The sequence below is a fragment of the Lycium ferocissimum genome, chromosome 1 (assembly GCF_029784015.1).
Source record: "Lycium ferocissimum isolate CSIRO_LF1 chromosome 1, AGI_CSIRO_Lferr_CH_V1, whole genome shotgun sequence".
NCBI classification, from domain to species: Eukaryota; Viridiplantae; Streptophyta; class Magnoliopsida; order Solanales; family Solanaceae; genus Lycium; species Lycium ferocissimum.
This window is the reverse complement of record NC_081342.1, coordinates 73,301,473-73,320,030: the sequence shown is the minus strand read 5'-3', so window position 1 is coordinate 73,320,030 and position 18,558 is coordinate 73,301,473. Positions and strand designations below refer to the sequence as shown.

General features: G+C 34.7%; 1 protein-coding gene and 1 non-coding gene across 2 annotated transcripts; both read left to right on the top strand.

The window, feature by feature from the left end:
* Positions 1–5,194: 5,194 nt before the first annotated feature.
* TRNAG-CCC (transfer RNA glycine (anticodon CCC)) lies at positions 5,195–5,265 on the top strand. The gene has a single exon. It is a non-coding gene; the product is annotated as a tRNA-Gly (tRNA).
* A 3,615-nt stretch (positions 5,266–8,880) lies between these two features.
* On the top strand, positions 8,881–14,698 carry LOC132060230 (protein KINESIN LIGHT CHAIN-RELATED 1-like). The gene is made up of 4 exons (XM_059453169.1): positions 8,881–9,240; positions 10,475–10,818; positions 12,409–13,317; positions 14,290–14,698. The coding sequence occupies exons 1-4, from the start codon at positions 8,932–8,934 to the stop codon at positions 14,528–14,530; spliced, it is 1,803 nt and encodes a 600-aa protein (XP_059309152.1). The 5' UTR covers positions 8,881–8,931; the 3' UTR covers positions 14,531–14,698.
* Positions 14,699–18,558: the final 3,860 nt, after the last annotated feature.

The following is an 18,558-nucleotide window of genomic DNA, read 5'->3' as shown; positions in this document are numbered from 1 at the left end:
ACATAGTGAGTTGGACCTATTAGATCTTATAGTAATTACCTTTTATTTTTGCTAGAGACTGTTTTTGCTGTTTAAATCCGTGACATCCTGATCACAAGATGATAACTACCGTTGCGCTAAAGGGTCTCCTTCAAAACTTTTCATGCATCTTTCCTTTATTTCTATATTTCTCTTTTTTTTTTTTTTGTTCGGCTAAGAGATGGGGAAAGGAGAGGAAACGACATAGTAAAAATTGAAATTTGCACATGTAACTTGTAAGATACAAGGTTGTAGTTCTACGAATATGAACTTCACATTACATTGTTCTCAAAATCACCTAAATTACAGCCATGAACAAAATATACCATGTATATATATTTTATGCTAGGCTTCTGTTCTTTCCTAATATTACACAATCAAGAAACTTTCCCTTTAGACAAGTACTGCTCAGCCTAAAATTTTAAACTAAGTTTTTTATGATACTAATATATAGGTCTACTCTACATTTAATTTTGATATTAGTGTTTCTAATTTTTGTATTTAATTTAAATCTGACGAATCCCTCGAATGGAACAAAATGTGCCTCTAAATCGTTAGTGGCAGCCATAATCTCAGAGGCAAACCATACGCATGCTGCCTCTGTCAAATTGGAACCTAGCTTCGAAGTAGAAATCTCGTTGCGATCTGCAAAGTATTTACCACTCACATTTCCGAGTCTCGGATAAGTTGCCACATAGCATGTCGTACATGCCACCTCCCACCAGTATGTGTACCGGGTAACTCTGTCCAGTGTCCACCGAGGCTTAGACAACATTAACCATCAGAATGTAATTCAAATACTTCCAAGACCTTCATTAGCCATTCTTTTGGAAGACACTTTAACAATGGTTCACAATGCTTTAAATTTGGAAAAATGTAGAGGCACTGACTCAATGCTGATAATAAGGCAGAAGAGAGTTAAATAACAAGCTCCTCAGTTGTCCCTTCAGTTCCACATATACCTCTGGTCTATGAATAGACCAAAAGCATCAGAAATTGGAACGATATGTAAGCATCTTGACAACTTCATCATCAGAGCTTTAAGACAAACAATAGAATAAGGTGAAATAATTGAAGTCAAAATGAAAAAAGAAATGAGAAGAACAATCCCAAAGACCATTAACTAATTGCTAATGTATATGGAATTTCCTTCAGTGAAGCAAACTAATGTTCCACTCCCGAGGTAATTCCCTACCTCTAAGTCAAAGCAACTCCGTGCTATTTTGGCAGATGCCATTGGCTGAAAACCAAAGATTTCTACTACGCAAAGGAGCTATCCTAACTCTCCACTTAAACTCCATCTAGGGTTTTTTGTGAGCTCCATCTCCTAGATGAAACCTCCACTTTTCGGTCAGTGGCATCTGCCAAAATAGCATGGAGTTGCTTCGACTTAGGATAATCTGAAGGCCTAGCGAGTTCCTTTTTTTTGCCAAGAAGAAAGGTCGGGTGTATAGGTCATGTCTACTTTTGGTCAGTCTTAGCTTGGTCCCAAAAAGTACACATGACCTAGACAAGTACATCCGATCTTTCGTCTTGAGAAAAAAAAAAAAGAAAAAAAAAGAAAAGGGAACTCGCTAGGCCTTCAGAACAAAAGAGATTTTATCTGGCTAATTCTATATGCAACTATCTAATTTTCTTCTATGTTATGTAAGGCGTAAGGGCAAAGGCCTATTTAGCGCAGGATAGATCCAAAGCTAAGAAACTTGTGAGATATACATTCAACTAAATATGCATAGTACAACAAGTCAAATGCATTGATTCTGGGTGTTACGAACAAAATACAGCTACTCATAGCCCACGATAAATGAAAAATTGTTAATGATGATTGATGACAATGGAGAATGTTAGAGTTCAGATGCCCCTGCCATGCCAGAAAAGAGAGGCACTGACTCAATGCTGACAAAGAATGCAGATGAGGGTAAGCAAATAAGCTCCTCAGTTGTCCCTTCAGTTCCACATATAGCTCTGGTAACATGACCAAAAGCATCAGAAATTGGAACGATATAAACATCTTGATAACTTCATCATCAGAGCTTTAAGCAAAAATAACACCATGTCATGTCAAAAGGCAGACCATAGAAACCCCAGAGAATAAGATGAAAGAATCAAAGTAAAATCTTTTGAAAGAAATGGAAGGAAAAAAAACCAAAAAAGCATTTTTCTATGGCCAAGTCCTTAAACAGGGATGCTATGACCAAGAATGGAAATTATTTTAATGAAGAAAATTAAAGCAGGATAGGCTTAATTTTTGTGAAGATATCTGTAGTAGACTGAAAGCTAAAGTTGTGACAAATTTCTACTGAAGATGTATGAACCTATGTCTTCCAGGGAGAAAAATCTGTTAAAAGAACAAGAATGTCTATGCAGCTATCTTGTCCTTTTAGAAATAAAGCCTTATACCAAAGCAACGGTTACAGGAAGAAGATAAGTTTACTGGCTACACCAGCAGAAAAAATGTGGCACTAAGTCTAGCGGGCAGCAGTCTTCAGAGTTTCGACAAAATATATAACAAACGTCAGAGTAACTGAAACAGGAACCTTTTTATGTAATATAATTTCTGAAAGACTAACTAGTAACTCTGGACATCCCTCAAAGACAAAGCAAAACGAAAATATACCAAAGGCACAAAATTAGAGGCAATCTATAAGAGTTGAAGCGTCGACCTCATCCAACTATAGCAAGGCAAAATTTTGTGCACCAACTATGGAGATTAGAGGTTTTTCGGGTAAATAACATCCCTGTATTAACTCTTTTTTCTGTAGTATCAAGAGCAAGAAAGTGTACTATTTCCATATGTGAAAGGCAGAAATTTGTATTACATATAGAGTACAATCTTGAGCATCTGTTGTATCAAACATCTTGGTCTACTTTCTATAAGATAACTTTATTCAGAAACGAGTCACAACTAGTTCCAAATGCCTTCAGTGCTCAGTATGCACTAGAGAGTTAGCTCGTATGCGATCCTCACGAATTTCAGAAGCTGGTCTAGTTAGTGCAGTTACTTTGAAGCACATAGGTTCTCGTGAATCTATTTTATCTATATGTGCTAAACCTTGAATTCTCTAGAAAACTATGGTAATAACACTCAATGACAAGTTTCAAACTCTCAATTAGTGTGAGAAGCAGAGGATTGCAACATTCGTAAGAATTTCATCCCATTTAGCACTAGAGGGTTGCACAAAATGCGTACTCAGCAGCACCTAAAAATCGCACTAAAAGCTGCGGAAACAAACACAAACAATAGCACATATTTGCTTCTTCTTTTTATTTCCTACTCAGCAGCTACTAATATTTGTGTTTTTCAATTGAACAGATAAACAAAGTTCGAACCTTTTAATCACAAAACTGACTCTAAAACCAGCAACTTTATCATTTCTTTATGGGCAGCTAAAAATCGTATTGAAAAGGTGTTGAAACAAAACACAAACAAGAACAAATATTTGCTCTTTTAGTTTCTTCCAAGCAGTAGTAGATACTAATATTTGTATTTCTTTTAATTGAACAAATAAAGAAAGTTCGCACCTTTAATCACAAAACTGACTCTTAAAACCAGCAACTACCATCTTTTTATCAGCAGATAAAAATCGTATTAAAAGCTACTGAAACTAACACAAACAGGAACACATATTTGCTCTTTCTTTTCTTCTAAGCAGCAGTAGATACTAATATTTGTATTTTTTTGATTGAACAGATAAAGAAAAGTTTGAACCTTTAATCACAAAACTGACTCTTAAAACCAAACAACTATCATTTCGTTATAAGCAGCTAATCGTATTAAAAGCTACTGAAACAAAACACAAACAAAAGCACATATTTGCTCTTCTAGTTTCGCTGAGCAGCAACATTCAATATTTGTGTTTTCCAATTGAACAGATAAAGAAAGTTTGACCCTTTAATCACTTTTTTTCTCGAGACTGGTAACATAAGTTCGACCCTTTAATCACAAAGCAGACTATTAAAACCAGCAACTGCTCCCTCCGTTCCATAATAAGTGGTGTTTTTAGTTTATGTACACCCCTTAAGAAATTGCTCACTCCTAGAAAATCATGAGTGTTTTTACTAACATACCCTAATTAATGCCTAGAAAAAGAAAAGCTACTTAATGATTCTTGATTATACATAAGGGTAAGTTTGGAAGAACAAGATCAATTTCTTGAAATCTTAAAAGCCTTATTTTGAAACAAAATGGAATAGCCAAAACACCACTTATTATGGAACGGAAAGAGTATCATTTCTTCATCAGTATCTAAAAGTCGTATTAAAAGCTACTGAAACAAACACAAAGAAGAACGCAAATTTGCTTTATGGTTTCTTCTGCACATCAATAGCTACTAATATTTGTGTTTTTCAATTGAACAGATAAAGAAAGGTTGATTTCTTCATCAGCAGCTAAAATCGTCTTTAAAATCTGCAGAAACAAACACAAACAAGAACACATTGCTCAGCAGAAACTAACATTTGTATTTTTCAATGAAAAGATAAAGAAAGTTTGAACCTTTAATCACAATACTCTCTCTTAAAACCAGCAATTATCATTTCTTTATCAGCAACTAAATATCTTATTAAAAGCCATGGATATAAACACAAACAAGAACACATATTTGCTTCTTTTAATTTCTGCTGAGCAACAACAACAAAGTGGGGTCTGGGGAGGGTAGAGCGTACGCAGACCTTACCTTTACCTTGGCAGGTAGAGAGGCTTTCTGCTGAGCAACAACATTAAATTATTTGTATTTTTCAATTAAATAGATAAAGAAAGTTAGAACCTTTAATCACAAAACTAACTCTTAAATCCAGCAACTATCATCTCTTTATCAGCAGCAGCTAAAAATATTACTAAAAGCTACGAAACAAACACAAACAAGAACACATATTTGCTCTTTTAGTTTCTACAGAACCAACAACTTTAAATATTTGTATTCTTCAATTGAACAGATAAAGAAAGTTCGAACATTTAATTACAAAACTGGCTCTTTGTCAGCAGCTAAAAATAGTAGTAAAAGCTACTGAAACATACACAAACAAGAACACATATTTGCATTTTAGTTTCCACTGAGCAACAATATAATGTGTTTTTCTCTGGTTACCGGTTACAGCTACAACAAGACTAATGTGTCTGTGATGAATGGTGAATTGCAATCATCTTTTAAGAAATCAATTGACAAGCCAAGAAGAAGCGCATCTGGTGTAGTGGTATCATAGTACCCTCCCACGGTACTGACCAGGGTTCGATTCCCTGGATGCGCACTCTTTCTTTTTAATTTTTGTTTTGTTTGTTCTCACCGTGCTTTGGGTAGATATTTATCAGTAAATTAATTCTTATTGTATATTAACTTGATCTGGTTTTATCTGGAGGCCACGTGTCATATCTGATTTTATAAAATCGGTGTTAATGAAAAATGGTATTAATGAGTCATTTTGGTGACCGGTGATGGCATAAATGAGTCATTTTCGATAGTTTGATGACATAAATGTAGCCTATTTAGATAGTTTAATGGCATATTTAAGCTTTTTCCGTGTATTATACTAACTAAATTAATTGCATGGTCCATCAAAATACTATTATTACAGAATTAGTGAAATTTTCATGTTAGATTTGGTTGGGTTACTTTCAATTTTTGAAAACCACTATAATAGACTAAAATGAGTGTTATAAGCTCTATATTTGTTGATCCTGCGAAGTTATTTGCCCCACCACAATAGGTTCCATCTTCGGTTTTTAAATGCATATAATATAGCCTTTATCAAGATTTTGTTTAATATATAAAGGTTAATTAGCATTTGTTGTTGCAACTCTGAATTAAAATATCAATTACAAGCTTCAACAAATTCAAAGAGTCATTGGCATAAGAAAATAGTATTTGCAAATCATTTAAAAATCTCAATGAAAGAGCTTCATTCTTTTAAGACCAAATATTTTGTAACACTAACGACCTTCAATAATTAGCAGCCAAAGTATGATATATCCAGCACATGCTTGTCAAGAGAAGAAAAGATTATTAGAATAGTATCTTAACTTATTTAATCCCAATAAAATTGACCTAACTATATTCTATATAATACCTATAGAATCTCAATCATTATTCATAATTGTGAGTGCGTCCAAAATTAATCCAAAAATTCGAAGGAAGTTGCTTTGGACAAATATCTCATCATCCATTATCATAGGTGTCTAATCTCTCTCTTTTTTTTTCTTTTTTTTTTTTTTCAAATCGATCGCATGTAGTAAGACTCGATTAAATTAGATTCGAGCCAAAAAGTCCACATTAAGGTAAATGTTTTTTTTTTTTTTTTTTTTTTTTTTTTTACAAAAAAAAAAAAAAAAAAAAAATGTTCAAAGCTTCAACTCGAAATCTTTAATTAAGAATAAAAGAGTACTTACCATTCCGCTATAACCCCGTTGACAACCATTTGATCTATTCATCAGTGAATATTCAAAATCCAACGGTTGCCAGGGCTTGCACTCTTCTCACTCAAAGTCACAAGCTTTTGCTTTGTCTAATCATACTAATCATGGAGCGAGTTCATGATTTAAGACAACATTATGCCGTGAAATGACCTATAATAATACCTTCACCAAATTATGCTTCGTCCATTAACAAAAGAGATTTTCTTTAAAGATACATTTACTAGTAAAAATTAGATTATTTAACTCTTGATCTTTTTGAAACCAAAAGTATTCTTATATAATTTCTCAATTGATAAAAGATTAATTAAATAATTTCTGATTTACACATGCATCATGCTTCGGGTAGACAGGAACTTACTCACATCAATCACACCAAACTAATAAATACATAATAAACATCTATTACACACATTTATTTTCTCTTTAATTTTAAACCTTAACTTGAATTAGTTAATTTGATGTAAATAAGTATTTAAATCTCGATTTGGTCATCTTTATAATAATAGTGTTTACCCTAAAAATGAGAGAACAGTTAAATTTGTTTAGTGATTTAAAGGATACGTGATTTGATTTGTTATAAATAAAGATATAAACTAATTAATAGAAATTAAAGTATTAATAGACAAATTGAATAACTAAAATAAATAAAAATAAAGCGATTAAGCCTGGGCTTGTTTGATCCTAGGAATAAATCCTTTGGTAGGCTTCCTCCGGTGGAACAGTTAAGTACTTAAACTTGTAAGAGAAAATATAGTATTCCGGAGCGAAAGAACAATTGAAGAGAATGAATGTAAATAGCTAAGCTTGTATGAATAGTGTAAAATGTATGAATAAAATCATTATTATTCGATGATATTATTCGATGGTCCTTTTTTATTTACGAGTACATGGCTGTTTTTTATGGTGCGAGTACATGAACTTTCAAACCAGTAATTTAATATTAATAACGAACAATAATGGGCAATGAATATTGCCTTAATACTGAATCGTAACGTCTGCTACATATCAGGTCCGGTCTTGTAACGTTATTCCGCTATTAATTACCTGATACAATTCCCTCCGTGGATTTGGTCTGGGTATTACCGAGTCTTCCTACTAGAATTAAATGATTACATCTTCTTTTGCCACATGCTCCAATGCCATTTTATCATGTGCCAAAATGTATTTTGACATGTATACAAATAGTAAATTAAAATTCATTTGTATCGGATGTTTAAATTAAGATCATACCAATTTGTCATGAGTAAATGATAATTAAAAATATACTCATACATTAATAAACTACAATTAAAAGAGAAAATTATATCTACAAATACATGACATATGTCTACTGATTTGATATATATGTACAGATTTTGGATACGTTTTTGAGCTAACTAATATATTCCCCTAATAACAATAATACCTTCCAGCTCATAATAAAATCCACGTCATCAACATGGCCCTACTTTACAACGGCACATATCGGTGCTGGCCCAAGATTTAGGTAGTTTTTTCCCACTCTAGTCTTTTCCTTCTTCACTCACCTTCTTCCTCGTCACTTACACTATTTTTTTGGTTACGATAGCTTAGTTCATTTTCTCTCTAAATTAATCTCATCTCAACCGTAATAAGCTCTCTAATTACCTCTTCATAACTAACAAAGCACTGCTTAATACAACAGATATATTCTAGAAAGCTAAGCAAAAAAAAATTTTCTTGTATAATTTCTCAATTGATATAATAATTTCTCAATTGATAATGTGAAATTTACTAAAGATATAATAAAATAAAATATAATAACCACTAACTCTTTTGACATTGAGAATCTATAGCACGACAGTTAAATGTAGGCTTTTCCAATCATCTAACTTGTCAATTTTTTGTTAGAGTTGGAAAAAACAATGTTTGTTGCAGGTGGACACTTATTATAACAATTGAAAAGTATTACTTATTATGGGACGGAGGGAGTATAATTTTAGAAGAATAACGTTTGATTTACGCATGCATTATGCTTCGATTTGATAATATTTACTCGCATCAAATACATACCTCAACTTAATAAATGCAAGATACACCTATAGTTATTCTCACTTTAATTTTTTAATAATAATAATAATAATACCTTCCAGCCAGGGGCGGAGCCGGTAGATTAAGGCCAAGTGATACATTCGGCTATAAAAAAATTACACTATATATAATGCTAGGTGAAAATAATTTTTTATATATATATATATAGTAGACGTTAACCCTAACCTTCTTCTATTTGCCTGCTTCTTTATATTTTTGAATTCCTTTTATTAAAATATCTTGGTTCACATCGATTCCGGCTCATAATAAATCCACGTCATCTACATTGGCTCCACTTTACAACGGCACATATTTAGGTAGCACACTCCACTCCAAGTCTTCACTTACCTCCTTCCTCACCTCAACTATTTTTTTTTTTTCCAACAGTTTTAAGTTCATTTTTCTCTCTAATTAATCCCATCTTAACTCCTTAATTATCCCAGTAATTAATCACAATGCCTGGTTTAGTTTCAATCAAAACACCGCCAGAAGCACCAGCATTACGAATATCCGTTCCCACCGGGTCGGGTACAGTTAGATCCGAACAAATTAACCCGAAAACAAACTCACCTTTGCCACGTAGACCTCCTTCTCCTTCACCATCATCACGTGCAAAGCCATCACCGGATCGGAGCTCCGGTAAGAAGAAATCACCACCCGAAAAGATCGTAATCGATGAATCGTCACTTGATAATCCGGATCTAGGTCCGTTTCTGTTAAAGCTAGCACGTGATACTATTGCCTCTGGTGAAGGACCAAACAAGGTTGTTAAAATTTACTTTCCTTCTATTTTAAGATGATTTACATTAGCTGTAGAATATTTTGTTTTTTTTTTAATCTAAAGTCTAGGATCTACATTTACTTTAGTTTAGTATTTATAAGGAAAATGACATATTTCTTTTTATTTTATTATAAATAATGATGTACTCTTTTATAATCGACGAATTGTCTCTAGACAATGCGGATCTAGGACCGTTACGGTTAAAGTTGGCGTGTGATACGATTGCCTCGGGTGAAGGACCGAGCAAGGTGTTAAAATTTACTTTCCTTCTATTTTATGATGATTTACATTAGCGGTAGAATACTTTTTTTTTTTAATCTAGGAATAGTCTTAAGTTTGGGATCTACATTAGTTACATAATAATCACTCCGTCACAATTTCAGTGTCTTAGTTTGACTGGGCACAGAGTTTAAGAAATAAAAAGACTGTGTTTAGTTCTTTAAATCTTGTGGATTTAAACTTGCCATATAAAATGTTGGAATGCTTACTAAATAGAGAAGGGACACTCTTTTAGGGACATACCAAAAAGGAAGTGAGACACTTTTATACAAGGTTGATATATTATGTATAATGCTTTTTCCCCAGTTAAAATGCTGTATAATATTGTATATTAGGCTATGTGGCGTAAATATTTTCAAAAGCTGTACATTTTTTGAAAATATCCGTTACATTAATGATAGAATATTTGTTTTTGTTAATCTAGGAATATTTATTTTGGTTCTAAGTCTAGGATCTACATTAATTATAGAATTTTAGCTCCTGCTAGCCCATAGATTTTGAGGTTAAAACTTAAAATTTGAGTTTTTGAAGTTGTGATTTTGGGAACTTGAAGTTGTGTTTGGACATGCATTTTACTTGGAAAATTTTGAAGTTTTGTGAGTGGAAGTGAAATTTCTCCAAAAAAATTGGTATGAACTTGAAAATATTGTGAAGATAAATTTTCAAAATCTGATCAAATTTCATGGTCAAACAGAAATTTGAAGATAAATTCTCAAAATCTGATCCAAAATCTATGGGCCAAACGCTAGCTTAGTTTCCTTTTAGTTTAGTATCTATGAGGAAAATAACATATTTCCTTTTTGTTTATTCCTTTTGGTTATATAAGTAGTGATGTGGTCTTTTATTTTTAATGCAAGAAACAGGGTAATGAATCAATGCCATGAGTTTTGTTCATTGTCTCTTCGATTTTCTCTCACATTTCTTCGATTCCATAACAGGCACTGGACTATGCTTTACGAGCTGCGAAGTCGTTTGAGAGGTGCGCGGTTGACGGTGAGCCGAGTTTGGATCTAGCTATGAGTTTGCACGTTGTGGCAGCTATATATTGTAGTTTGGTGAGGTTTGATGAGGCTATTCCGGTGCTGGAAAGGGCGATTAAGGTGCCGGAGGTGTTGAGAGGTGCGGATCATGCTCTTGCAGCGTTCTCAGGGTATATGCAGCTTGGTGATACCTATTCTATGCTAGGTCAGTTAGATCGGTCGATTGAGTCTTACAAGGAAGGGTTGAAAATACAGATGGAAGCTTTGGGAGACACAGATCCAAGAGTTGCAGAGACTTGTAGGTAATGTATCATATCTCATTGCTCCTTCTGTATAAAACTCAAAATTTGACATACTGCATTGAAGTCTTCACAAATTTTGCATTTTAGTTCTTATGTTAGTATATGTTTATTTGTAGAAGTACTTCTGGCATTCAAAGCATTGGTAGGATTTAGATGAAATATTTAACAGCAGAAGACGGGATAAACCTATTGTGACTTGTATATTTCCAAATATTGTAGCTCTTATTTCTCAACAATCGAATTGGATAGAGAAAGAACATTCTTTTGTGACAGAAATTGGATAGAAAAAAACATTTTGTTGCAAAGCAGATGAATTCATTGTAAAATGTAGTTAACCGATCCTTTTGTTGTTGAGGTCAATAAGCCTTGGTAATCATTCAATTCCAAGATCTCCACTTTATGGCATTATGTCCAGGTCCTCTACTTTATGGCAATACGCTCTTCCTCCAAGAAAATCTTTTTGCTGTACTTTAAGTTGGCACAAAAGTTTGTTTTCTACATGGAATATAAATATTGCTTTTACAGTTCTTTTTATCTTTTATTATTGGTAATTGGAGGCCATTATGGACAAGTGTTTGGGAGATATCTTGTTGTGTTGCACACAAGTTCTATTGGTTGAGTGAAAAATGTGTTGTTTCTCCTTGCAAATGTTACTGAAGAAAAAGTTCTTTCCTGAATTAATTTATGATATTCTGTAAGTTATTAGTATCCGAATGGTGGGTAGGCGTAGAGAAAAGATGGTGGTTATTGGTGTTTAATGGCAGTGGGGAGTAATTGCAGGAAGTAACTGAAGGATTTTCACCTGTAGTAAAGGTAATGATTCGGACAAGTTTTAGCAAATACTGGCAGTTGCACCAGGTTTGATTAATAAAAGTTGTGCAAATTATGTTCTTCGTGTATCCCTAAAAATATTTTCAACAATTTTGAAGAGTCATTTTTCCCCCGTAAATTCGTGATTGCTCTCTTGAAAAAGAACATTCCACCATGTGGTGGACCATTAGTATATTATCATAGTTATTGTCTTCAAAATTTCAAAGTGACATGGGTTTGATGTGTTGTGGTCTCAACGGTCAATTTAGAGGACCATTTAAATAGGAAACAATCTCATTCCTCCTTGCCAACTGGTTACCAATAGTACAATAGTACTTTTGATAGACACGTTATCTGTTTTTTGCCAGGTGGTCCTTAAAAATTATAATGTATTGGTAATTGCAACTAGCGTGGGATGCTTTGTGCACCGGGCTGCCCCTTTAATTGCAACTAACTTAAGCTGTTTGCTTTGTACATCTTATATCAAACTTGACTTTAATTACAAAAGTCCCATTTTATATTGATATTTGTTCACCAACAGAGTAATGTTAGACTACATCTGACTGACATGATAATTATCTGCCAGTATTTTTTGATATTATCTGCCAGTATGGCTGCTCTACATTTTCAGTTCACGGGCTTAAACAGCCAGGCATTGTATTAGCTACCTTGTGTATATGGTAATTCTCTCTTGCACAATTCTAGATTGGCAAGTCTCATTCTTGTAGCGATGTGTTCTCTTGGCTTTAATTAAGCTGACCAACTGAACTGGAATTGTAGGTACTTGGCTGAGGCCCATGTTCAGGCAATGCAGTTTGATGAGGCCGAGAATTTGTGCAAGAAAACATTGGAAATCCATCGTGAGCACAGTCCTCCTGCTTCTCTTGAAGAGGCAGCTGATCGTCGTTTGATGGCTCTAATATGTGAGGCTAAAGGCGATTATGAGTCAGCCCTTGAACACCTCGTACTTGCCAACATGGCTATGATTGCCAATGGACAGGATAATGAGGTTGCAGCTATTGATGTTGGAATAGGGAACATCTACTTGTCATTGTCTCGTTTTGATGAGGCCGTGTTCTCCTATCAGAAAGCACTCACTGTTTTCAAATCATCAAAGGGTGACAACCATCCTTCAGTTGCATCTGTCTTTGTTAGGTTGGCTGACCTATACTATAAGACAGGAAAACTGAGGGAATCCAGATCCTATTGTGAAAATGCCCTGAGAATATATGCAAAACCTGTGCCTGGAACAACCCCAGAAGATATTGCCAGTGGATTGATGGAAATTTCAGCAATATATGAGTTATTTAATGAACCTGAGGAGGCGCTGAAACTGTTACTCAAGGCGATGAAACTCTTGGAGGATAAACCAGGACAGCAAAGTACCATTGCTGGCATAGAAGCACGAATGGGTGTTATGTTTTATATGGTCGGGAGGTATGAAGAGGCACGGAGTTCCTTTGAAAATGCAGTACTAAAACTTAGGGCCAGTGGTGAGAGGAAATCAGCCTTCTTTGGGGTAGTTTTAAATCAGATGGGGTTGTCTTCTGTACAGTTGTTTAAAATAGATGAGGCTGCTGAGTTATTCGAAGAAGCTAGAGAAATTCTGGAACAGGAGTGTGGCCCTTGTCATCAAGATACCCTTGGTGTGTACAGCAATCTTGCAGCAACTTATGATGCAATTGGAAGGTAATATATTTATATTTGAGCATTTCTTTAAGATTATGTTTATTTTTATTAATGACACACAAATTAGGTCCTTATTTTTATTACTGACACACAAATTAGGTCCAGGGTTTGCAGGTGTGCTTTTATTCTGGTTAGAGATAGTATATCCGTTTAGAGAACCTCTAGTTTAAGAAAACCCCTATTGCCTTGACAATTTTGGAATGAAATGGACTTGAGTATAAACAAAATGGATACAGATATTCATATAGCTTGATATATCTGCTTCAACTAATTTAGCATAGAGATTTAGCTGGTTGATTGATAGTTATAGATGAAAATTTTCTTGAGTTGTTTGCTGGTGACTTAGTAATTTGAAAAAACTGCATTGGCCTACACCATCCTACCAATTGCCATAGTCTATGAGGCTCAATCATCTCAGCAGGAATTCAAAAGTTGGCAGCCATTGTTGCGGTGATAACCCTTATTTGCACCTTTCTTTATTCACTTTATTATTTCCAGATTACGCTTTTCGCCTTCGATAACATTGTGATATAGATGCTTTTTTAATTAGAGTAGTCTTATGTAACTCTTTATTTGGATAAGGATTAAAATAGCAATATATTACAAGTATCCTACATTTATTTTTGTGGTTATACACATGTTGAATGTTCATGCGCATGTACCAAATCCATATGCGTTGAGGGCTTGCAGGTTACATTTGTTGTTGGGTAGACCATATGTTGCTCTAGTTCCATTCACTTATGAAAAAGACCTCTATTTACTCGTTAGGAAAAAGAAGAAAGAAATAAAATAATGATACCTTGGACTGAAAATAAAAAACATGATCTTATAATCAGTTGTATAACCTCAACTAAACATGTACTTTCATCAACACATTGAAGCCCTTACTGAATTGGTGGCTTCTATGTACCTTTCAATGTGTTTTTCCGTGTTAAGGTTGCACTGACATTTTGTAACATACATAACATACAGAGTGGATGATGCTATTGAGATTCTGGAGTACGTTCTTAAATTGAGAGAAGAAAAACTCGGAACAGCAAATCCTGATTTCGCGGATGAGAAAAAGAGGCTGGCTGAACTGTTGAAAGAAGCAGGCAGATCTCGCAACAAAAACATGAAATCCTTAGAAAATCTTATTGATCCGAACTCTAAAAGGACGACGAAGAAGGAGACCTCATCAAAGAAGTGGTCTGCCTTTGGGTTCAGAAGTTAATTCTGAATAGCAAAATATTTTCTGTAACATTGTAGAGGTATGTATAGATCTAATCATTAATCTGGTGAAGCCTAATGGTTGTTGTCCTTTTGAATTTTCATCGATCCTTGTTTTCATTCATCGCTTAATTGGTTATCGATTTGTGATTTAAAGATGTCTCCGTTGTCATTTCCCTTTTTCTCCTCTCCAGATTTTACTTTCTGTAAGTCTCCCGTTTTCCAAAAATGGAAAATATGTTCAGCTTAAAGAAAAGATAGATCTCATTGTAGGCGTTTTTTTCTATTTGTCAGTATTATTTATCTGCTGTTATACTCTTCTATATTGCGGTTCTAAACGTAAACAAGCAAAATAGGTACTTCATCATACATCTGGAAAACAATCACCTGTATGTTTCAACAAAATCTATCAATGGTTATCTATATGGAAGTAAATTACAAAGATCTGATGTTAGAGAAATGTCTTGTAGTATATCTCATTTGGTGACAACATTTCTGTTAGGATTATTACCGAATGATAAGAGGAAAAAAAAGAGGAGGAAATAGGATGTTTTGACCTCGTACAATCTGAATAGAAGAAAATGACTTTTCCGGATCTCTTACGTGTAAAAAATAAATATCTCTTGCAAAAGGGTCATAAAACTAAAAAAAAAAAAAATTGTAAAGAACCAAAAAATCATTTCTCCCGGATATTGTATAGTTGAGATTCGTCCCCCTTAATCAAAATTCTAATTTAAGCACCAGGTGCCGGGTCGCCAATTGTTCAAACTAGGTTAATAATTTAAACTTAGCTTTCAAACTTTGCCTCGTGAATGTTCGACGAAAAGCTTAGGAATTTAATTTCTTCATAATTTGATTGATATAAATAACACTTTCAAAGTTGTTAACAACCTACTCTCGAGGTATTATTATTTCTTCAAACGAACTAATAAGCAAATATTGTCACTTATTTTTGGAACATAAGGAGTATTTTTTACGAAAAGCTGAATTTCTAAAATGCGTCAACTAAGAACTTTTGCAGTACGATCATCATTGATGAGTAAAATACAAACTTCTTTACATCATTCATATCAAGTTGAATGCATAATTTTGGTTATCGGTATCTCGAGATCTTTTGAGAGACACGAAAAAGGTCATTCTTTCGACATGATTGTAAGAAAATAGACTTATAACAATTTAACAAGTTAGCCCCTGAAAATATATTGACAGAAGGGTTAATTGGTTTAGACGTTAACGAGAGGCATAACAAAAATCAGAGCTGGAAGTATGCTTATTCATAAAACAAGAACCTTAAGAACTTATCATAAGTAATAACTTTAGCCAAGGCTTAATGTCTTAATAATAAGCCAATTATGTTATAAATTTGAGCTTTTAACTAAATCAATATGCCTAAGAAAGTCAATATCAAACCTGTACGATTAAAATATATATTTTTATCATCTCCTGTGATATCATATGTCTACTTTGGTATAAACATAGGCCACTAGCCCGCTATATATCCTATGGTTGGCACTAATCTCGGTATTGCTTATATCGGAAACAACAATCCGGCCAAACATGAAATTAAATAATCTTACATTTTATTTTGAGATTATTATTCCTTATCTCACGAACCAAATGATCCCCAAAGGTCAACGAAATGAATCTTTCTCATACACTGGTTTACATCATAATAATTACATGAAAACTGTTTTGTACCTAGATTTTTATTGGGAGTATTTTATATGTATATTAACTATATAATATGTGAAAGTTCTCATGTATATTATTTTATATGTATATTAACTTTGAAGAAGGGAGCTCTCGTCGAGGGGGAGGTTTAAAGAACCATTGGGGGCAACAAGAGGTTTGAAGGGAAGTGCCACAACTGTGGAAAGAAGGGCCATAAAGCCAATGTTTGCTGGTTCGAGGAAAGGTCTGTTGAGAGCAATGCTGCTGCCACTTCCGGTCCAAAGGAAAATGGTGCAGATGACTGGGATGCTGAAGCAATCTTTGCCGTAGAACAAGATGAGTTAGCTCTTACAGTAACAACCTCTAAACAAATTGATTATGAAGATGACTGGATTGTTGACTCGGGATGCTCAAACCATATGACCAGTGACAAAGAGAAGTTGCAAAACTTGTCCGAGTACAAGGGGAGTCATGAGGTGGTGACAGCCGATGACACAAAATTACCGATAGCTCACATCGGTAAGACTCTTGTGTCTCCAAATGACAGTGTTGATCCAATGTCGCTTCAAAATGTTTATCATGTCCCAGGTTTGAAGAAAAATATTCTTTCGGTAGCACAGTTAACATCTTCGGGTTATTTTGTTTTGTTTGGTCCGCAAGATGTAAGGCTATATCGTGACCTTGTGATTAAAGAAGAGCCAGTGGTGAAGGGACGAAGATCGACTTCTGTCTATGTAATGTCGGCAGAAACCGCATATATAGACAAGACGAGGAAGAACGAGACCGCAGACTTATGGCATATGCGGTTGAGTCACGTTAGCTACTCCAAGCTTAGTGTCATGATGGAAAAGTCAATGCTGAAGGGTCTTCCCAAACTTTCAGTAAGGACGGATGTAATATGTGCAGGCTGTCAGTATGGTAAAGCGCATCAGTTACTGTATGAGGAGTCAAGATATAAAGCCAAGGAACCACTAGAACTAATTCACTCTGATGTGTTCGGACCTGTCAAGCAAGTGTCTGTTGGTGGGATGAAATATATGTTGACCTTCATTGATGATTTTTCAAAGTATGTGTGGATTTATTTTTTAAAGGAAAAATCTGATACATTTTCAAAATTCAAAGAATTCAAAAGGGTTGCTGAAGCAGAAGTTGGTAAGAAAATTCTTTGCCTGCGAACTGACAACGGTGGGGAATATACCTCATATGAATTTTCTGAATTCCTTCAAGAGTGTCGAATACGTCATCAGTTCATATGTCCAAACACGCCACAACAAAATGGCGTAGCGGAAAGGAAGAACAGACACTTAGCAGAAATTTGTCGGAGCATGCTTCACGCGAAAAATGTCCCGGGACAATTTTGGGCGAAAGCTATGAAGACTGTAGCTTTTGTGATCAATAGACTTCCTTAACAAAGGTTATGTTTTCTTTCACCTTTTCAAAAGTTGTGGAATTTGAAACCTTCAGTTAGCTATTTTCGCGTTTTTGGATGTGTATGCTATGTATTTGTACCTAATCATTTACGTAGCAAGATGGAAAAGAAGGCTGTTAGGTGTATCATTTTAAGATACGACAGTCAACGAAAAGGGTGGCGATGTTGTGATCCAACAACGGGGAAGTGTTACACTTCTCGGAATGTGATATTTGATGAAGCTTCTTCATGGTGGTCTTCAAATAAGGAACTGCTGCCAGATTCTGATGTTTTAAAAAATGTGTCGGACTCGTCTCATATTCAGTTGAGTCTTGATGATGTTGAAGGTGAAGCTAATGAAGAAGAAGTGATTCAAAATCCTTGACAAACTGGTTTGTACCAACAACCAAGTGAAGAAGGTGAGCCTAGAGAAGTAGTAGAACCACCTTCACCCAGAAGATCAACAAGGATCAAGAAGCCAAATCCCAAATATGCTAATGCTGCCATAGTAGAAGAAGCAGATATAAAAGAACCTGAAATTTTTCAAGAAGCAGCGAAAAATTTATTGTGGACTAGAGCAATGGAGGAAGAGATTCTTTGCATTAGAACAAAATCAGACTTGGGAACTTGTGCCAAAGCCAAAAGATGTGAAGCCTATATCATGCAGATGGGTTTATAAAATAAAGATCCGCACAGATGGGTCAATCGAGAGGCATAAAGCTCGATTAGTAGCTCGAGGATTCACTCAAGAATATGGTCTCGATTATGATGAAACTTTCAGTCCAGTAGCAAAGTTTACAACTGTGCGAGTCTTACTTGCACTTGCTGCTAGCAAAGACTGGAGTTTGTGGCAGATGGATGTTAAGAACGCGTTTCTACATGGGGAGCTGGATCGGGAGATTTACATGGCTCAACCAATGGGTTTCCAGAATCAAAAACATCCTGAGTATGTT